At 49.7% G+C, this 22,237-nt stretch overlaps 1 protein-coding gene across 1 annotated transcript; it reads right to left on the bottom strand.

Moving 5' to 3' along the window:
• Nucleotides 1-10,736: 10,736 nt before the first annotated feature.
• TEDC2 (tubulin epsilon and delta complex 2) lies at nucleotides 10,737-20,408 on the bottom strand. Its single transcript, XM_086622336.1, has 10 exons — nucleotides 20,368-20,408; nucleotides 20,186-20,284; nucleotides 19,868-19,923; nucleotides 18,699-19,380; nucleotides 17,224-17,277; nucleotides 15,204-15,288; nucleotides 14,703-14,811; nucleotides 13,892-13,993; nucleotides 13,257-13,468; nucleotides 10,737-10,871 (listed from the first exon to the last, which is right to left on the bottom strand). Exons 1-10 carry the CDS (start codon nucleotides 20,391-20,393, stop codon nucleotides 10,737-10,739), a joined length of 1,560 nt encoding a protein of 519 aa, XP_086478462.1. The 5' UTR covers nucleotides 20,394-20,408.
• Between the last annotated feature and the right edge of the window lie 1,829 nt (nucleotides 20,409-22,237).

Here is a 22,237-nt window from a genome sequence, read left to right as displayed (position 1 = left end):
GATGGTTTAAAAGAAATTTGTTCTGTAAGTACTGAAGCAGCGGAGGTGCACACCAGTGAGCTGCACTGGCTTTGCTCCTGGTTTGAATGGAAAAGCCAAAAGCCTTATAGCAGGAGCAGGACAGCCCTGCACAGGGCTCGGGCTGGGGCTGGGTCACCTCCAGGAAACTTCTCACACTCACGTGTAGAAAGCAGCTGGATGAACTTGTCCTTCTCCATCCAAGAGGCTAAACTCAGGCAAAGCTTTCTCTGATTTTTGCAGTGGGTTTCCACAAAACTCACAAATGTGCTAAGGGGGAGGGGAAGAGGCTTCAGGTTGGGCTGCACGGTGCAAGTCCATTTTCTGGACACTGATTCTTTCCCCCTCGGTCGGGTTGACGGGCGCCTCTGCCTGGGCGCTCAGCTCCATCCCTCCACACTCCTCCTCCTGCGACTAACGTAAGGGTGTGATTTTCATGGCAGAAATAGAGACTCGCGTGTGTCCTCCTCCCTCTTCCCACAGGAGGAAAGAAAAGCGCAGCTGGGACTGGATGAGTCACGTTGCAGGAGTTGAGATGGATGACACCCCCCTACACACACACAGACCCAACAGGGACAGTGCTGACCCGTTTGGGTGATGGCCGGGGCAGCAGGAGCTCTCTCCGCAGCACAGACACTGCCCGGAGCCGGGCTGTGGTGCCCTCGGATCGGGGAGAGGCTCTGGAGCTGGGCACTCAGGAATGCAGTAAAGAGTTGCAGGAAGGAAAGAAAAACCTGGAAACAGAAACTTCTGTTGAGGAAGAACAGAAAGGGTTAACAGCTTTGGTGGGCAATGGAAAGCTTGTGTTTTGAGCCAGAAATCCAGATTCCAACATCAGAAGAACATGGAGCTGCTGGAGCGGGTCCAGAGGAGGCCACGAAGATGATGCTTTGGGCTGGAGCATCTCTGCTCTGGAGACAGGCTGAGAGAGTTGGGGCTGTTCGGCCTGGAGAAGAGAAGGCTCCGGGGAGACCTTCCAGCACCTTCCAGTACCTAAAGGGGCTACGGGAAAGCTGGAGAGGGGCTTTGGAAAAGGGTGTGTAGTGACAGGACAAGGGGCAATGGCTTTGAACTGAAAGAGGGGAGATTTCGATGAGATCTAAGGAATATATTCTTCCCTCTGAGGGTGGTGAGGCACTGGAGCAGGTTGCCCAGAGAAGCTGTGGCTGCCCCATCCCCGGAAGTGTTCAAGGCCAGGTTGGATGAGGCTTTGAGCAACCTGGTGTAGTGGAAGATGTCCCTGCCCATGGCAGGGGGGTTGGAAGTAGATGGTCTTGAAGGTCCCTTCCAATCCGAACCTTTCTATGTCCTAAGAGGGAAACACAGTTGAAGTGAGAAAGGATGAGGAACTCAGGATCTCTCTAAAACAGATTAATCACTCTATTTTTGAAGTAAGAAAGCCCAGAATCAAATGTGATGCTGATGACCACCACCATGGAAGCCCAGGAGGAGCAAGGTGTGGGAGATGATCCACATTCTCCCACCACTCAGTGCCCAACACTGGGGCAGGAGGAAGGAATTTTATGGTGGCGATCCATAATTACATGGGTAACCAGAGAAAACAGCATCGACTTTTCAAAGCAGATGCTAGAGAGCCAAAACAATCTGAAGACCACATGGAAATGCTAAAATTAAGAAGGCAGGGCCAGGATGCAGACATCCACCCCCAGCTTGCCCTGCTCATGGCTTCACTGCACATCACCCATCACCTCCACACATGCCAGCTGCTCAGTCCACATCCTGCCACACTCCGGACAGCCCACACCTCCGTCCTGGAGCTAATGTGACTGTGTAGAAGAAAGGATTTGTAGATGAAGGAATTATGCCTTATTTTTTCCAGAAGCTAGAAGGTAACTGGCCTGGAAACAAGAACAGAAACCAGCAAATCTTAGGGCCAATAACACCTTTGGGCAAAGGTAATCAAAGATAATCTCTGTTATACAATTCACATATATCCCTGCATTAGAATACTCACACGTGTCCTCCCCATTTCTCATTTTTGGGACAAACAGGTCAATCTCCTGGGGTTGCAGAAGCCAGCAACCAGCAGCCCCGAGGTCGGTGAGAAGCGTGTTCTCAACAAGTGACCCACACTCTTTTGAAAACTAAATACCAACAGGCCACACACATTGACTTACCACGCAGAGGAGCCGTGAAAAACCACCAGTTTGTAAGAACCAAGACATCCCCACGAGGCTGCTTTTTTTTTTTTTTCTTCTGTGGCTCTATAAGGAAATTAATAATTCTGCCTGTATTTGGCTGGTGTGGTACAGTTCATGCAAGAGCCACACGAGACTAAGACCAGAGCAAGAACTACTGACTAATTATTTATTGCACAATTATCACCCATAATAAACCTGGCCTGCGACAAAGAGCTGCAGTGAAACACGAGCAGGGGAATATGGCACCAATAACCACGTTCCCATCACCACGGATGGTCCAAACTGCTGCTGCAACCCGGGACCGCGGCTTTTCCCGAGCTCTCAACTGCAGCTCCAACACTTTTAACGTCACCATTAAACAGAGCCGTTGAATAAACCCATTCTGCAGACTGACAAAAGCCACCTCGATACGGAGGGGCAGCTAAAAGGCTGCAAACTCGGAGAGAAGAATGAGCAAACGGGCACATCTGGATTTACTGGAGGATGCAGCCCGCTCCCCGGTGCAGGGCGGATGCTCCGAGCCGTGTGGCAATGCCCACACAACCGGTCGGTGCTTGCCGTCACACCGGGGCTGCCCCCAGCCACAGAAACAACCCCAGCAAAGACAGCGTTAAGTTTTGAGCAGCTCCATTAATTTTAAGATAAAAAGCAGGGAAAAAGCTCTCCGTGCAGCAGGAAAGCTTTGTTAAAGAAGCAGAGGTGGCCTCTCATAGTCCACTTCACCACTAAACTGGTCAAGGGGCTGGAAAATAAAACTTATGGGGAGCGGCTGAGGGAGTTGGGGCTGTTTAGCCTGGAGAAGAGGAGGCTGAGGGAGACCTGATTACGGCCTATAAATACTTGAGAAGGGATGGTGGGAAGGTGGGGGAAGGACTCTTTACATTAGTGATGGGAGATAGAACAAGAGGAAATGGGCATAAGCTTAGTCAGGGGAGGTTCAGGTTGGATGTTAGGAAGTATTTCTTCTCTGAAAGGGTTGTCAGCCACTGGAATAGGCTGCCCAGGGAGGTGGTTGGGTCCCCATCCCTGGATGTGTTTAAGAATAGGGTGGATGATCTACTTAGGGATATGGTTTAATGGGGATTAGGGACGGTTGGACTCGATGATCTCTAAGGTCTTTTCCAACCTAGAAATCTATGAAATCTATGAAATGAAATGAAATGAAATCAAGTTGCTGCACGCCATGGAAAACTGGAAAATAGGCAGCAAAATAAATCAAGAGGCACGCTCTTGGATTTTGGCGACCTAAGAAGTATTTTCCAAGTCTATGATTCAGCAAAAGGGGAAAAGAAAAAAAAAAAAAAAGGCCAGGGAATAAAGTGATAACAGCCATCAGGAAGTGTGGCTCTGAAAATAGCAGCAAAGTGTCACCTTGATCCACTCCAACAAAGACTTCTGCAACAGTGACAGGTTGCTAGGTGACACCGCCCTGCTATTTCGGGTCCGTGTCATCACGCGGCGCGGTGAGCCCCACTGGAGCATCTCCCAGCGCCGACCGCTCGGCACAGGCGGGGAAACCAGCACCAGGCTGCCAAAGGAACTTCCGAAACCGCGGCGGCTTCTGAAACTCGAGATCCATGAGTCTTACAAGGACGCTTTCCTGTGGATTCGAATATAGATAGGAGCAGATGGAAAAGAATTATTGTATCATCCACCCGGCAGGAGCTACGTTCCCTCCCAGCGCGGTGCAGCATCGGTGCAGGCTGAGCACAGACAGACCTCCCTTCGTGCCTTCTGCTGCTCCTCACCCATCACCCACCAGGTGATTATCCCCCAGCAGACACTCAACACAAGCAATATTGAGAACGAGCTACGGTGCAGAAACAGGAAAAAAAACCTGCTAACTCGGAGAAAAGCTGATCCACAGCAACTTTGCCACCCCCAAAGAAGATGCTCCGGACCCTGACGCCTGGCCAGCCTCGGGCAGGCGCTGCCAAGGAGAGCTGGGCGAGGTGCCAGCAGAGCTCAGTCTGACTCATAGGGCACGCACACTAGTTTTAAGGCTAGCAGATAAGGAATACACCTAGTACATTAGAAGAAGCAATTTTACTGTAATTAGTGCTTTTTTTTAAAAAAAAAAAAAACACAACTACCACCCTATAAAACAATGCTATTTGCCTTGTCATAAGCAAAACTCTTTGTATATGGAGACCGTGGCACTCGTGCTGCTGGGAGGCAGGGAGATGTAGTCATATATGATTCAAATCATTACTGGCTTGTTCATTCAAACAATTCCATTAAACCCAGTGGGTTTGCTTTTGCAGGGACGACAGGACCGCTGCCAAGAGCTTTGTCACCCTCAAGGAGAAGACTCCAGAACGGTGCAGTGATGGGTCCTGACAAACACCAGTTATTCCTAGACAAAACCAGGTAGTCCAGATTGATAATAGTTACAAGGATTTTGCTAAACCCCCCAGATTTCCTAATGACACTAAAAGTGAGCCTTCCAGGCTCACAGGAACACATGGTCATGTTTAAATGTATATGGAGCTCAGATTTGTTAAAATATAAAAAAAATACCGTGCCTGATTGATCCCTGCACCCAGTGATTTGAATTCTGTTCCGTTACGCAGCCAGCGCACAATCGTAATTAAAACCTTGTAGGCTATTTATGGTTTCATTATTTTTGTAAAAGTGTTTGTTTTGGGGCTTGGTGGTGTTTGTTGGGCTTTTTTAATCATCATTCTCGTGCTCTGTCCTTCAGTGTGTTCTGGTTGATATCAAACACCCAATTCCTCCCGAAGGCAGCGAGAGCTGCAGACGCCCATGGCCTTGTGTGATGGCACTGAGCCACCCAAAAATTTCCAAAGCAAGATTTACTGCTAACACGCCCTCTAAGAGACTTATCTCAAAAGAGAGAAGCGTTGTATATTGTGAAATACAGAACCTGAAGCAGGAAAAGAAAAAAAAAACCACCACAAACAGGTGAGATCCTCAGACAACGCACTTTTCCCAATTCCAAAGCTCCAAGGCTGTGCCAGCTGCCTCGAGAGATGTGGTGCAATAGTTCTAACAGAGGAAAAAGGATGCTGAGGTGCTGCAGAGGTGCAGTGAACTCATTTACAACACAACTTAACTCGTGGTGCACAAAGCAACCCCACTTTGAGGGCTTACTGCCTTGAACGTGCACATTAAGACCCCCCTTGTCTTCTTTTTCTTAAACTGGAGATAAAATGAGACTGATAAATTGTTTCCCACTATAAAATGCATGGGCTGAAACAGAGCCCAACCAGCAGGCATGGACACATCTGGGAGTTTCTGCTCTCAGAAACAAGGAGGGAAGTTTTCAGACAGGCTTTTCTCCAGGGTCAGTCTCCTCCACTGACTCACAGCTTGCTTCTATTTGCTTTTTCCTATCCGAACTCCAGATCCACTGATTATCTTTCTTGTTCTGTCTAAAAATAAGTCAAACATCTCCGTCTGCGTGCCTAAATAGCCCACTGCTGTAATTTCTCACCTTCTGAAATTACAGTTCAAAACTTGCTTTTCATTTTTTTTCCCCCCTCCCATCACCAGCTCTTTATACCCCGGCGAACTGCTTCTGCCCTCTTCTTTCTAACTGGGCTCAGACTAATTAACAAGAAAGAGATTTTTCTTGATTACAATGCTTAAAGCCCTTCTTTCTTCACAAATTAAAAATGAGACGATAGATCTTTTCTTCTGGCTGGTGGTTTTGATGTTACAAAAATAGTGTTCGATCTGCATGGTGGATAATAGAAATTTTAATACCTATTTAGTGAATTGTTTTCATGTCGGACTGAGTCATGATGAGGGGTTTTTGTTTCGTGAGGTTGTTTTTAATGAAAGTGAAGGAGGACTAGGAAGATTCCAGTGAAACCAGATGTCAACTGTACCGGTCCCAGTGTATATGCTTAAAAAAACCCACCACAAAACAGGAGGCCTTGCTCCAGAGAGCATAGGTGTGGCAAAATCAAGCTAATAAGCAAGTGAAATAATATCAATCTCTGTTTTACAGATAAAAAGCAAAGAGCCCCTGGTGTCAGATCCATCAGATCTGCTACACCATCTCAGTGACCCCACCTGGTGATAGGACTCAGGGCTGGAAATGTGCAGCTGTGAACTGGCTGCCTGCCTGAAAAAAAAAAATTAAAAAATTAAAAAAATCTGTATTGGCCCCTTCTCCTGGCTCTCACAAGACTATTAAAGCATTTCCAACTCACTGCTTGCAGCACTCTGCAAATTAGACACCCTGGGACGGTCTGGAAGAGCGTTGCGTATCCTGTGTTATCCACAGAGAGCATCCTCAGCATGGTTTGCACTCACAAGTAACCCAACATCATCGCTTTCACATCTATCAGGAGCAGACAAAATTTCTCAGCAGAGCTTCAGCTGGGAATCCCAAGCTCACACTGAGTTCTGTAACTCAGGGAGAGATGGATTTAAGTAAAAAATAAAAAAATAAAGGATGTGTGCGGAGGACATACGGCTCCCCCCAGTACTTCCACTACAAACACAAGATTTCTGTCGCAGCGTTTTACAGCACCATTGCTCTTTCTAGAAACCCTCGACCAGCACGACCGTGTACGCTGCCCAAAAAGTTGCTGACTCAGTGTTCAAGCTTCAGACTTGATATATACAGTGTTTTAATTAAGCAAGCTGCTCTCTGGAGCTCACAGAAAGCTCATTTGGAGAATAACACCGACAGCAAATTTTTCATCTACAGGGAGAGCTGGGAGCTCCCTCCCCAGTTCAACAGCCACCACCTCAAACTGCTCCTTGTCAGAATTCCCTTATCCCTCATACAGTTCATCTGGTTTTGCCTCTCCAAACCATAACCTGTGCTCCTGGCCTGGGTGGCTGGGGAGTCCTTCCTGCCCTTGCCCCAGGGGTGGGACCCTGTGGCTTGTGCCATATACACAACCATTTCAGCAGGTCACACTCCATCACTGCTCACACACTGCTAGACCCTCTCCAAAAGGGTTGGAAGAGGCAGGACATTCCTCCACACCACTCTTGGTGAGATTTGCCTTCCTTCTTACCAAGGAAGACTCAAATTCTTTCTGGTTTTGATGGAGAATATCCCTAAAGCCACACTGGTTAGTCCCTACAAGTACTTGGTGGCATATCTGAGAGCATCTGCAGGTTAAACCCCTTGAAGGTTTCAACATGATGAACATCATCCCGAACTAACCAAAGATGACTAGTGTGCATGAAATCCTATAAAAGCATCTGCTGACTAACAGCACCACTGCCTATGTCTTCCCAGTGGTCAAATGTATTTGCAAAAAAAACCAAAAAAAAACAAGAAATGGAGAAGTTGCAGAGGGAAGAGAAGGAAAGAAGGAAGCTGGTGGAAAAGATAAACTGTAGCAGCTGAAATGCTTAAAGTCAGAGATTCTGGGAAGAAAAGAAAAAAAATTAAAATCTGTCTCCTCCCAGGGATCCAGCTTCACATCCTTCAGCAGTGAAAAAAAAAAACAAGAAACTTTTAAGACTCTACTGTAAGGGACAAAGAAGGAATAAGAGCTGCTAATCCTCCCTGACCCTCACCGTGGTTTGTCTCAGCTCATGTCTGCACAACGCTGGTATCATCTATCACTCTCCAAAGATACTGCTCATTTCCTGTATTTGTGTAACACTATCCCTGGCATCACAAACACCACCTTCTGTCTCTTTTTCCTCCTCATCTCAATTTGATGTACCAGCATCATTTCCTTCCATAACAAGAACCCATTTTATAACAAAAGAGACCCCCAACCACTGAGTTGCTATTGAATCTTTATCTCTGCTATAGCACAAGACTCATTTGAAGAAGTGAGTCATTCAAATGATTTAAATTCTTACACGTTCACGAAAATTATAAAATGTCTCTCAAACGGTGTAGGAAGGGTAATAAAACCACACTGCACCCAGAGGCACGAAACCCAGCTACCTGCCAGTCACCAGGCTGGGAGCTGCACTCCCTTCTGCACCCCTCCTACAAGCTTTTGAGCTTGTACCAACCCCTGTGAACCCATTTTTGGGGGCTCAATCTCTTTCTCAGAGCCCTTCCACACCTCTGCAGTCCTTGCTGTGGCAGGGGAGTTACTGCCAATTTACACTGGACTGCTCTGTGCAAGAAGCAGATGCTCCGTGACTCATGCAGTGCTTACAGACACAAGTTATGGATAACAGCACAATAATGAACAATACCAAATGTCATCTCTAAAACTCAAACATGCAGATGTTAACGCCCGTGGCACGTGACCACGTTAATTTAGGAGGCCGTGCCGGCTCCTACGAGCAGCCTTTAATCAATACCTTGCAATCCTCCAGTGCTGTGGACCACGGCACGGGTTCCCCCGTAGATCATAGAATCATAGAATGGTTAGGGCTGGAAGGGACCTTCAAAGGTCATCTAGTCCAACCCCCCTGCAAGGAACAGGGATATCTCCAACTAGATCAGGTTGCTCAGGGCCTCGTCCAACCTGGCCTTGAACGTCTCCAGGGATGGAGCATCCACCACCTCTCTGGGCAACCTGTTCCAGTGTTCTACAACTCTCATGGTAAAAAATTTTTTCCTAATATCCGACCTGAATCTACCTCCCTCTATTTTAAAACCATTACCCCTCGTCCTATCACAACAGGCCCTCCTGAACAGCCTCTCCCCATCTTTCTTGTAGGCCCCCTTGAGGTACTGGAAGACCGCTATAAGGTCACCCCGGAGCCTCCTCTTCTCCAGGCTGAACAGCCCCAACTCTTTCAGCCTGTCCTCATAGGAAAGGTGCTCCAGCCCTCTTATCATCTTCGTGGCCCTACTCTGGACCCTCTCCAACTGGTCCATGTCCTTCTTATGTTGGGGACTCCAGAACTGGACACAGTACTCCAGGTGAGGTCTCACGAGGGCAGAGTAGAGGGGCAGAATCACCTCCCTCGACCTGCTGGCCACGCTCCTCTTGATGCAGCCTAAGATGAGGCAGATGTAAACCATGCAGGACTCCCCTGCACGATGCAGTGGGGAAGAAGGGAACAAACCCCCACCCTGATTGCAGACTCCACGGGAAATCAAATACCATCTACAAAGAACTGAATGCAATGCAACAAAATAAAGTGAAAGCAAAAGGTGCCGATTTTTAATCTGTCATATGAACGATTTTTAGTGAATTCTGAGTGTCAGAAAGGACCAAACATTAGAAGAGACAGACAACTAACTCTGGCCTTGGAAAGAACAGAGGAAAAAATAACGGCCACTGTCAGCACCGCTCAGAGCTAACCCCCCCAAGCACATGGTCCTAGTCCAGCTAAGAGCCACGGGGCGAGTGGAGCTGCAAGAAGCAGTGGCACACAGCAGCCCTTCCCTAACGGGCTTCCAAGTGCTCACAAGCAGAGGTATTCCACATGACTCCAAAGCTTCCCTCTAATCATCACACAGCAATGCCAGGGGGTTTGAGGATCACAAGCAAAGACCTAAGATGCAGGAGGAACTGAAGCTGAAATTTTCCTGCAGTGACAGGGTCAGAATTGCCACAGCACCTGCATTTTCCATAACCAGGCAGCATATTGCATTAGTCCCTCTGGAAGGCTGCTCCTCCAGCAGCCACCAGCGCAGGTTCGGCAGGAACACCAGTGGCCCAGTGCCATCTACTGGGCTGCTGTATCAGCACCCTGCTGCTGCAGTCTGGGACAGCAAGAACCAGCCAGGGCTTTTCCTCCTGGCACCTTCAGTGTGGGAGGCATTGCTGGACTTTTTCAATTTTGGAGCTAGGCTCTTGCAGGAGCGAGAAAGCGAAGGGACTGTTGGGTGACCAGGCAAAGGGCAGAGCCCCAGTGTTCCTGGGGCAGCGAGCAGGCAGCATTCCCCACCATCTCTCCTGGGTGCAGATAGCTCAACCCTTCTTAGACTGCTGCCTCAGGCACAATCACCAGCTAAGACATATTTCAGTAGTAGACCTGGTGTAAGTCCTTACAAAAGAGCCATGAAGCTGCCTGAAGGGACCCTGAGCAGCGATGTGACTGATGGGCTGACACGAAGGGACTGCTCCAGTCCAGGCACCAGCCCAGCTCTGAGCAGGTACCCACAGACCAGAGGAGTTCCACAAAAGGCATGTGGCCTGGGCCGCTGTGGATGAAGACACGGAAAACAGTGAGTCAGTGAATATTAGACAGTGGCCACTATGATACTGGTTAAATGCCAACTGGTGAACAGAGTCAGAGGAAAGCAGCAGCTCATGTTCTCCGGATTTTCAGATGCTGAAGGTTGTGCCTCACTGAATTGTGGCCATCTGCTGAGTATAAATAGAGGTTTATTGCTAGCTACACTGTCTGCATACAGCAGCCTGGTGTCACAACCGAGGTGGTCAAGAATCTAGAACCAGCCAGAGAGACAGACCTTGGAAGAAAATCCAAAACTCGGTGTCTATAAAGCCCTGAAGGGGCTTCACAAAACCTCATAAAAGTGGTCATAGAAGTGATATAAAAGAAAAAAAAAAAATGAAAAAAAAAAAATCCCTGAAGTGCAGTTGGACAAACAGGCAGAGTAAAAAAGTCAACAGAAAGAATTTATTGCTTCCAACTGTCTCTGGTGATGTGAATGGCAAGGAGGAGGTTCCTGCTGGCTCAGTCGGCCGGCTCGTCTCTCAGCAGCGCGGGGAACTGCCGGCCTCCCTCGCAGAGCTGCGTGTAGATCGCCCGGTACAGCCCCGCCGGGCACCGCCTGGCATCCAGGGCAGGCAGGAGCTCGGCCATCATCACCTGGGCAGGAGCAAAGGGGACACGTCACCGGAGCCAGCACGCACTTGGATTCCACCAAGGCTGCGTAACAGGTGAAGTCCAACCAGAGCAGTACGACTGACAACGTGCTAATTGACAGCCAGACACTTTCTGTTGTTGTATTTAACAAAGGCAGAGCTCCTCAAGCAGGGAGATAAACAGCTGTGCTTCTCCTCTGCTGCAGAGATGGCCCAGCGCTGGGATGAGATCCGTATCCCACGAGAAGATGTTGATTCATGAGCTCTGCAACCACACAGTGAGGCACTGACTCACCCAACGGTGGGTTCAACCCTTCACTTACCTGTTCCCTGTTTCTGTCACCTCCCAGTTGGGCCACGTTAATACAAGACAGATGGGCAAATGGACCACTCCAGCCCCACCAGAGCAAAGCTGCATGCCTCTCCAGCGGCACAGGTGACAGGGGATGCTGAAGCTGTCCACCATTCCCCGACCTGGCCTCTGGTTTATTAAGCCTAGCTGTGATCCCAGTCTGTGCCATCAAACAACCCACTGGTCCACTGCAGCATAACTAACAGCACAAAGCTCTGGGATAATGACTGGTACTGACAACTCAAGCACAGGTGAACTTCCGATTGAAGGACAAAACTTAACCTTTAGTGCCCACTCTTGAATTAAGGCTCAAAAAGCCATTTTGCCTGGGATTTTATTTTCTTTCTTTCAGCTGGCATCAGCTACTGAAGTCTGAGCAGTCTGCATGTACGCACTGCCTTCCCAGGAGAAGGGTGGGCAGTCAACTGCATGTGTCAGTCACCTCCCTCCAAGCTTTTTTCAGTGATGGAAACAAAGTAAGACCCAAACAGAATAAAGTACAGGGTATCTGCAGGGGTTTCCCTTTCCTGTTCTCCATAAATGTCTTCACAGAGACATGGAAACAGGACACAGTGGCTAATCTCTAGGCAGAGCTAAGAGCTGAAGGCATGGAAGCTACCTAAGGGGAAAGCTGGCACATGAAGGAGTGCTACACTGCTCCACTTCCCAAGAGAGAGACCCTTCTCTTTTCCATCTGCCTGGTCTGCTCCTGATGCATAAGAACAGGAAACAGACCTCTACCATCAAAGACAGGCTAAGAGCTACCAGAACTTTCTATGATTCTTGGCACTCCTCCATGGAAAGGCAACGGACGGGCTTGGCCCAGGAATACACACATTCTTTCCCAGGGTATTTATCTTGTACTAAGTCCATTCATTTCACCTGTCCCAAGAATTTCACTTCTCTTGCACACTTGGCACAGATTTGCTTCCGACACTCAAAGCTCACTGAGCACAAAGCACATCCTCAGATGTATGTGCAGAGGAAATTGAGTCACTCGACAAAGCATCAGGCTTCGGTCACTACTTCGTTCCGGGCAGATAAAAATCAAAAGCCTCGCAACCCATAATTCAGGATTATAGCACTAAAGTCTCATAGATTCATAGATTTCTAGGTTGGAAAAGACCTTAGAGATCATCGAGTCCAACCATCCCTAATCCCCATTAAACCATATCCTCAAGTAGCTCATCCACCCTATTCTTAAACACATCCAGGGACGGGGACTCAACCACCTCCCTGGGCAGCTTATTCCAGTGGCTGACAACCCTTTCAGAGAAGAAATACTTCCTAACATCCAACCTGAATCTCCCCTGTCTCATTTGAAGACAGGCAGCAATCTCATTTGAAGACAGCCAGAGGGAGGAGCGCTGCCAGTTGGGAAAAACTCTTCCCTGGTTCACAAAAAATGGCTTTTCCAAAGCCTCTATCATTCAGGCCAACGGCAAAGGTTAGGTCAAAGGAGCAGATGTGATTTCACAGATCTTCTCTGCCCTTTGCTGCTGTCGATCCCTGTGGAGCAAGCACTCTGCTCAGGCTGGTGGAGAGACTGACCTCCTGTCGTGTTCTTACAGGCAGTCTCAGAGCAGTAAAGTGAAGATGAGGAGCACAGTGGTTTGAGATTTTAAAGGAAAGGGACGGACAGCAGAGGAGCTCGCTAGCTGGAGGTCACGCAGGAGAGAACGACAGAGCGAGTGCCCTAATGGGACTGTAAAGGGCTGCCAAAAGGAGTCTCCAGGCATTACCAATAACATCCTCCACTGCCAAACTCTGAAAAAGGAGCTAAAAAAAAAAAATATCAGGAGAGGGTCAAACATTTAAAGGCCTCTGCTCTGGCCTTAACAAAAAAACTAAGTCCATTCATCTACAAAGCAAGTAAGGCACTGATGGGACTTGGACACGAGGCATAAACACAGAAACACCACTGGGAGAGCATGCTGTGCTGCTGCTCCTCTGTCAGGACCCCATACACCCGCTGTTACCCCCCAGTTGCCCTCTTTTTGCCCTACTCCAGGAGCACCGGTGCTTTTAAAGACTCACCTTTTGTAAGGCAATTTCTTGGTGCAGCATTGACACTTGCAGCTTCAAGGCAAACAGGTCCCTCAGCTCTTGGAAACTGGAGTAACAAAGGAGAGGCAGAGCCAGCACATCTGCACTGTGACACATCTGTCCCCTGGCAGGAACACAGGCTGGAGAGCAGCTTCCGACATCCCCAGCGCAATCTGGGCGCATCCTCCTCTGGGACTCCACAGCTGCCAGGGTGGAGGAATTGACAGGAGGCAGAATAGACGAGTTAAATGTGTACTTGCAAAATTTGTGATCTACTTCCTGTTCCTATAAATGACTGACTAATGACGTTGTATCAGTCAGGGTAAGCTCCTCACACACGGCACAATCAGGACATCTTAAGCTACGGCATGTGGTCTCCCCCACCTCTCAACAGCTTCATCACCAGCCCTCCTGAATCACAGCAGTTAAAAGTCCCAAGCTTCTCCTGCACACAGATGGGTGGCAAACAGATACCACGGCTTCACTGGCCACCAGAGAATTTTATACTTACATTACCATTGAGAATAACAGGGAGGAAAATTATTTTGATCCATAGTGTTCTGCGCAAAGATGGCAAACTGCTCTTCGAGATTCACACCTGGCTACAACGACAGGGACTGGCTCACCTGCTCGCAGAAGCTGCAGCTTATGCAGGCACTGGGAAACTGTGGTTTGCAAACCCTCCAAGGTTAGAAGGCTTTCATACTCTCTTTGCAGAGTGGGATGATCTAGAAGAGAAGCAGAACAACACCAGTAGGCATGAGCATATTAATCATAGAATCACAGAGTGCTTTGGGTTGGAAGGGACCTTCAAGATCATCCAGTTCCAACCCCGCTGCCATGGGCAGGGACACCTTCCACTACACCAGGTTGCTCAAAGCCCCATCCAACCTGGCCTGGAACACTTCCAGGGATGGGGTAGCCACAGCTTCTCTGGGCAACCTGGTCGAGTGCCTCACCACCCTCAGAGGGAAGAATTTCTTCCTTAGATCTCATCGAAATCTCCCCTCTTTCAGTTTAAAGCCATTGCCCCGTGTCCTGCCACTACACACCCTTGTCCAAACCCCTCTCCAGCTTTCTTGTAGCCCATTTAGGTACTGGAAGCTGCTGGAAGGTCTCCCTGGAGCCTTCTCTCTCCAGGCTGAACAGCCCCAACTCTCTCAGCCTGTCTCCATAGCAGAGGTCCTCCAGCCCTCAGATCGTCTTCATGGCCTCCTCTGGACCTGCTGCAACATATTGAAGCCTTCCTACCCTAAACACCAGTTTCTAGAGTGGCCTTGGGTTAACCAGCCCTCATTTTAGGCAGAGAGGCTCCTGTCTCTCATGTCCAGTACACGCCAGGAGTCCAAAACACATGGAACTGAAGCCCACCAAAATCATCCTTACCCCACCTTCTGCCCCCTCCACTCTCCCCCCCTTTTTTTTTCCCCTCCTTACCTGCAGACTCAGCTTCCACACACTGGCACAGAAGGGAGGGAACATCCTGCAGGACCTTTAATTCCTCCTCTATCTCTGCGGGACTGAAGGCCGGCATCGGTGAACAAAACTCAAACAGCAGCAGCTTAAGGAAGGTTTCACACCACCAGCTCTGGGCACCACCCCGAGCCCTGGGCCAGGCGAGCTGGAATCAGGGGCAGAGGCAGAGGGCAAGCAGCCTGTGAAGTGGCATTGGAGGGGGAAGGTGAGGCCAGCACAGCTGTGTATGGCATGTTTGCCTTGCAGCCTTGTTTGTCTGGATCAAAAGTTTAATGACTTCTCAAGAGCTGCACTAGGGAAAAAAAATAAATAATAATAAAAAAAAAAATCGTTTCCCAGAGACCCAGCTATTGGAAGCATAACTCTCCCCAGATGGGAGCACGCTGCAGAGCGATGGCACGCGGTGCCTGCTGCACCGCGCCGCGTGCCCGTGGAAGCGGGCGGTGAGCCGAGAAAGGATACCGTTGCCTGGATCCTCTCTGTAAATCGCTTCCTTGCAGCTGCTGCATCCGCACTTGTTCGGCAGAGACGACATCTCTCCCATGCCCTGAAAATCCAAAAGGGGCGGGAGGTGGGGGAGTTATGCTCCATCGTACCAGACACTGAGCTGCGACACACCGATACGACATATCAGCGCTTCGAACACAACTATCTTCCTCATCCTCTCTTGCAGGCTTACTAGCCACTCCCCCCTTATTTGTGACAGATAGCATCAGGTCGACAAGGACACCCTGCAGAAAGCATCAGGCACTGCAAAACACCCATGTCATTTCCCTCGACTTGTTTTGAGGCGAAGGAGTTGCAGCCTTCAGGAGACAGACAACACGATTCCATCGATTGAACTTGCAGCACAATTGCTAATTCCGTTGTGTCACCTACGTTTTCATCCCGTAGGAAACAACACATCTTCCCTTCCTTTCTTGAAGGGCCAGTGATTTGCATTTCTGTACATTTACTCTGACAGTAAACACATACAAAAAGAGGAGCAGACAGGACAAATTCTCACCCCAGCTTTTAGCACAGTGATTCCTTCCTATGTCAAACTTCCCAAAGACTCTCCTTTAACCTTTTTTTTGGGGGGGAGGCAAAGAGGTGTGCTTGGCAAGAAGCACGACAGCAGCGTGTCAGCATCAGGGACACGAAACATAGAGGTTTAAGGACAATATCATAACTAAGCTGGCCAGGACCTTGTATCAGAGTCTAGTTTTTAAAAGAAAGCATTATACAAATAATAGCACTAGCAGAGAGGTGCCTTCCACTTAGAGTTCAACATCCTCACTGACGCACGGTCCCCATAACATCCCTAGGTAAAGGGCTGCTTTCAAGAGCCAGTGCATCTCAGCCAGTCTCCCAAAACCTGCTGCAAGAAGTGAGAGTCATCAGGAGGAAGCTTAAAATAGCTATGCATGACTGGCCTAACCCAAGTGTGCACGTGGCTTCTCTCCATCCAAATTTATCTTTTAAATCATGACAGACACTGCAGTTTTCAGAAACACATTATGCAAAGCAATAGCAAGGGTAATGGAAGAGGAGAGAACAGAAGTTACCAGGCAAGATGTGTTCCCTCTAGAAGGGATCTCTAAAGCAAAGGTTATTTTCAATTTGTCACTGAGTTGAAAGTCATAGGGAGGAGTAAAATTACACCAGTGTGATTAGGTGCCAACGGGCTCGGTTTACAAGTGAAAAATTAAGGGAATCGAGTCTTTACAACTCGCTGAAGGACAACCAACTAATTGGTGTCTGATAAACGACAGTTGCCAAGAGGAGGAGGAATTCTTGTGGGTAGCAGAAGGAGCTACAGCTAGATTTACGCCAGGGTTTAAGCTTAATATCCAGACAATATTTCACACACAATGAGAAGTTTTCTGAATTACAGCAAGATTTCTCAAAGGGAATGGTGGAAAACCCTTCCAGAGGGCTGGAGAATGGACTAGAGCACCCAGTTTACCAGAAACCAAATCACCTGCAGCACTGGTGCAGTAACATTGTAATTGGCTCTATTTAAGAGAGTTCATCAACGGGAATCAGCCTCAAACACACACAACCATGGTGCTTCCAGGCTGGAGAGGTGCCCCAGCAGAGCAGTTCAGGTCAGCAACTGGTTGGGAAACTCCTTCATTGCTCAGGGTATGCAGGCACCCACCCCACCGGGTTTCCTGCCTTCAACAAGTATATGGTATCAGCAGAGAGTTCTGCAGCACTGCCAAGCCAGGATTAAAGCATTCCAGTACCTCTACAACTCAGGGATGAGCACTCTGGAAAGAAAAGTAACACTAGTGGCTGGAATAACATGAAAATACATATCCTTGCAGAGACACACTGTATTGGACCACTGCTCCTGCTGAGAGGTTCAGGCCCCCCACATCATGGGGTCACTGTCTCGCTGAGACCCATGAACCAGCCAGGTCTCCCCCATCTGACCCCTCCTCACAGCCCTCAACCAGAGGGTAGTTCTGGACTGGACTGATTGGGCTGGGCTTACCTGGAGTTCCGGGAATAGGTTTTCCTGTAGGGAAGGGGTAGCTTCAGCTGGCACCTGCGAAACAAGAGAAGCATCAATCCTGACTGCCGGAGAGCAGTGGAGCCTTGTCTTCAAACAGACAAAATGACATTTGGTCTAAATTTTAGATTAATTTAGCTGTAATGGAAGATGTTGGCACCCTGGAGACAATCCACCACTGCCTGTCCCCAAGGAAGGCGGGTCAGTCTGCTCCTGCATTTCCATAAGCTGACCTGGGAGAGCTCCTGCACCCTACTGCCAGCCATCAAAGGTTCATCCAAGGTGAGAAGCTGGCAGCAAAGCCCCGACAAGGCAGAGTTCAGACACAGAAACAACACGTTCAGGGAGGCTCATCAAGGCAGACGTGAGCATAAGCGCATCTCCCCGACGGTTGCTGTGCTGAAGCACGACAAGGCAGCTCTGCTTAGTGAAACATCACACTCAGAGACATGGGAAAGGGACGTTCCAGCTTCCACTAGGAATATGCATCTTGACCTCGAAGTAGAATAATCCCTAACTGGTTACTGCAAAACCATGTGGGTTGGCAGTTATAGCTAGAGCCACACGCAGACTATGAAGGCAGGATCACAGTTGGGATTTTAAGTAAACAAACATGTGAATCCAGATTCCTGCTCCCCCAGCAAGTGCCAGCATCCCATGTCTGTTCCAACAGCACACGAACAGCGACAATTTCCTCCCTGTGCAAACACAAGAGTTGGGCTGCGGCAGCTGAAAACTATTTTGGACAGGCACGTATCAGATCTGAACTCCACTGTTTCTTCAAAGCAAAGAGTACACAGAAAAGAACAGAAATTATTTAAACAAGTCAGACTAGTCTGAATGCAAAGCCAATCTTGTAAGTATTATTTTGCCACTTTTCCACTGGGAATCTCAGTAACAGCCACTTCATAATTCCTCCTACACCAAACAAAACAACCACATTCCAGTTAATACTGATTTGTGTAGTTATACAGGCAGTATCTTACAGGTTAAAGGGGATAATATTAAACATAGATGCCATCTCTCCAAACAGCATTGGGCATGAGAGAGAGAGAGAGAGAATTCATGCATTACGTACTATCATTGTGTAGAAAAAAAAAAAGAAAAAAATCAATACGCTATTATAGAGAGTTGACTCAGAGGAAAACTAAGGCTCAAGAAAGCTCTACAGAGACAGCTTTCTAAAACAGTCACAGGAGGCTATGAAATATCAAAAGACTTAATTAAGAGACTTTCAACGTCCCAGCCATCCAAGAGTAAGCCCTTAAAATGAAAACACTTACTCAACCACAACAAAGGCTTTTAAACTGTAAAGGATCCTTCCTCTTGAGAAGGATCTAAGGAGCAGGGAAACCCTGCTGGACCCTACAGGACAGCTGAGGAGCCCAGGCTTTGCAGATGTGCTCGTCTAAACATCAAGCAGAACAAGACAGAGGTGCCCATCTCTCAGCACTTACCCCTTTTCCTGGAGGGTGACCGTCCGAGGTGAGGCGCTTCTTCCCAACACACCTTCAGTTGTAGGGCCCTCCTTTCTGCTGGATTCTCCCAGGGAACCACAACTTTTCTTCCCTGCATCAAAGAGCTGCCTGCCAGCAGCTAAAGAGTTCTTTCCCCCAGGTGAATCCCCTATGGAAAACTTTTGCTGCTCATTCAGGACAGATTTAGACAAGGCAGGTGTCTTTTGGGGTTCAGCTGCAGCACAAGGCTCTCTGGCACTGGCACTGATTGCTGGTTTATGACTCCTTCCTTGTTTGCAAGCCACTGCTTTTGAGCAGCTCTTCCCAGCTGTTCTAGCACCCTGAGAAACACATCTGGCTGGGGCTTTCCTTTGCAGTTTTTTCACATCTGGGTCAGTCCTGTAAGGGGCTCTGAGCTGGTATGGAGAGGGCTTCTTCAAAGAGGCAGGCTTTTTGCTTACAGCTCTCACCTTTGTGCTCTCAGGAACACCCTCAACAGCTGCGGGCGCCTGCTGCTCTTCAGCATTCTTGGGAGCAGGTCCCTCACCTGCAGGTTTCTCTCCTGTAGCTCCCTGGGCCTCTAATGGAGTTTTCAAGATGCTTTTCCTGACTTTCAGTGCCTTCTCTAAGGCCCTGTTCAGCAGTTCCAGCTCCTCCAGCTCCTTGGGTGAAGGCCTGTCCTCTGCAAGAGGAGAAGACATATCAGAAGGTCCAAACCTGGATCTTCCCCATTTGTCACTATGTTAACTCACTCTTCCAGGTGTTAGGGAACAAAACCGACCACAATGAATGGTGCAGTGGGTATTTTGGCCACACTCCCACAGCGACTACACAGAGCGTGCAGGTAGGTTTGCCAAAAGCTTTGAAGACCCAGGATGGATGGGAATCTCAGCAGGAGACAGTTCTCCTGAATCCACCTCCCCTTCACCAACAAGTGACAACCACCACGTCTCGGTCAGACCCGCAGAGGCTTCATCGCTGGCCTCGGCCACCGTGGCACGACTCCAAGCTAACACCGAGGCGGAAAGCGGCAGGAAAAAGGTAGAGAGGGAGGCTTCCCGTCGATGCGGAGCGCTGGAAGGACTCCGAACACCGAAGCTGGCCCAACCCCAGCCAGGCTCAGCGCCTGCGTGACACGACGGGCACCGGGCCGAGAAGGACGCGCTCACCGTGTCCGTTGCTGGAGCCGGCCTCCGGCTGCGGCTGCTCCTCTTCCTCACTGCCCCTGGCGGGGAAAAAACACAGCACCAAGGGCCGGCATCGCCGTACGCCCTCGGGTTCCGCTCCCCCGCCCCGGCCCCCGACACGGCTGCGAGGACAGGAGCGCCCGCGCTGCCGGTACCGGGGACCCCGGACCGCCGGCCGAGGCCAACCGGGGCGGCTGCGGAGGACGCCCGGGCTGCACCGCCTCCTTCCCGGGCCAGGTCCGGGCCAGGGGTGCCCGCGGGGCGGAGGTCGGGCCGAGCCCAGCGCGGGGCCGCACTCACCAGCGCCGCAGGAGCGCCCGGCTCCGCGCCGCCCGCCGCTCCAGCTCCCGCCGCCGCTCCGCGCCTTCGCCCAGCGCCGCCGCCAGCGCCGCCGCCAACCTGCAAGGCCCGGCGCCGTCAGCGGCCCGACGGGGCCCGCCAGCCCACCCACCCACCCACCCATCCCGCCGCCCCGCTCTCACCGCCGGCCGCAGCCCGCGGGCAGCATGGATCGTGTCGGGCCGGACTGCTCCAGCCCGCGCCAGCATCCGCGCTCCTTATCGTCCTGCCAGGACCTGCGGGCGGGGCGGGGAGCGGAGCGGCTCGCAGCGCGGCGGGGAGGGCGCTGAGGAGCGCGGGGGCGGAGCGCGGTCCCGGCGAGCGCGGTCCCGGCGAGCGCGGTCCCGGCGAGCGCGGTCCCGGCGAGCGCGGTCCCGGCGAGCGCGGTCCCGGCGAGCGCGGTCCCGGCGAGCGCGGTCCCGTCGGTTTAATTGGGCTGTTCTGTTGGATCATCACCATCGCTGCCTGCAAAGAGCGTTCCAAAGAAATTCCCGTTGGGATGTACGCTGAAACACCGGAGGCAAATCGCGGGACCTCTGGAGGAACCGGGAAGAAAAGAGAGCTAATTAAATATTGTAATCAGTGGTGGCCTTTGTATAAATTAGAAGATCAGGAAAAACGGCCACAAAAAAGGAACTTTGAAATATAATACCTTGTTACAATTTATGTTGGTTTTAAGGAGAGAAAGCAAATGGGATGAAGCGGGATACGCAGACGTGTTTTTCACGCGCTGAAATCATCCGGAGCAGCAGAAGCAGTGCTATCCGTCGGCTCCTGGTGACCCTTTTTATTGGTGTTAGAGAAAGACAGGAGGGGAAAGGATTCTGGGGAATCATTGGAACGGTGTTGTTCAGCATGAGGTGTTTGAGGGTTTTGGGAGAAGAGGAAAATGTTGAATTATTGGTTGCTCCAAAAAGATAAGTTGGGGATATGGGGAGGAGGTGGATTACACATTAGAAGAAGGAAGGGAGGTTGGGACAAGTATGATTTCTGAAGGATTCAGCCCAATTGTGGGCTGCACTTGGGCGAAAGGAAAGGGAGAAGTTCTTCAAGCTCCCCTTCGACAGTTGGGAATGAGGGACCCATCACCACGAAGGTGCCTTTTTCTATTACTGACTTGAATAGTTGGAAGATTGAATAGTTGCAACTTGAATAGTTGGAAGATTGTGGCAGGAAGCTATCGGGATGGCCCTGATCGAACAGCTAGTGCGTTTGATGCGGGATCCTGATTGGAAGGACATCGAGGTTATAATTTCTGTACTGTTTGATAGTACTGGAAGGGGAATGATTTGGAAAACGGCTCACTTGCAGGCACAAGCCCAGCTTGATTCTGGGGGTCTGCAGGGTACCATAGACCAGCAGCTCCCTTCCACCCATCCCAGCCCAGCTGGGTCCAGACAGCTTTTAACACAGTATCAAAAATGAATACTTTTGGGGATAAGGAATGTGATTCCTAAGGCTTTAAGTTGGTCAAAGTTACATGAAATGAAGGATAGGAAGGAATCTCCCATAGAATTTATGAATAAATTAAAAGAAGCTGCAAAAAAGTTACTCCTCTGGATCCAGACTCAGAGGAGGGATGGAACCAATTGGCTTCCCTGTTTATTGGGCAATCTTCTGATAAGAAGGAAATTGCAAAAGCTACAGGAGGCAGACACTGGAGATTGAGAAAAATTATTGGATGTGGCTTGGGCAGTGTACTGCAACCGGGACAAGCAGAAAGACCCCGAATGCGAGATTGATCGCTGTGTTCGGGGAAACGTCAAGTAATCGTGGTAATTTTGGGGGAGGATGTCGAGGACGGGGAAAGGGCCAAGGAAGATTTTTACCCTGATTGAGAGAAAATCAGTGTGATCGTTGTAAACAGGAGGGGTATTGGAAAAATGAGTGCCTCTCCCAAAAAATGGGGGCTGGAGCTACGGCTTTGCTTTCTTTGGAAACCAAATGAAGGGCATCGAAGGGATCTCTCCCAGTGGAACCTCTGGTTAAAATAAAGCTGGGAGAAGGAGAAGT

The sequence above is a fragment of the Tauraco erythrolophus genome, chromosome 17 (genome assembly GCF_009769465.1).
Source record: "Tauraco erythrolophus isolate bTauEry1 chromosome 17, bTauEry1.pri, whole genome shotgun sequence".
Lineage (NCBI taxonomy): Eukaryota > Metazoa > Chordata > Aves > Musophagiformes > Musophagidae > Tauraco > Tauraco erythrolophus.
Note: the sequence above shows the minus strand (reverse complement) of the source record. Positions and strands in the feature narration are given on the sequence as shown.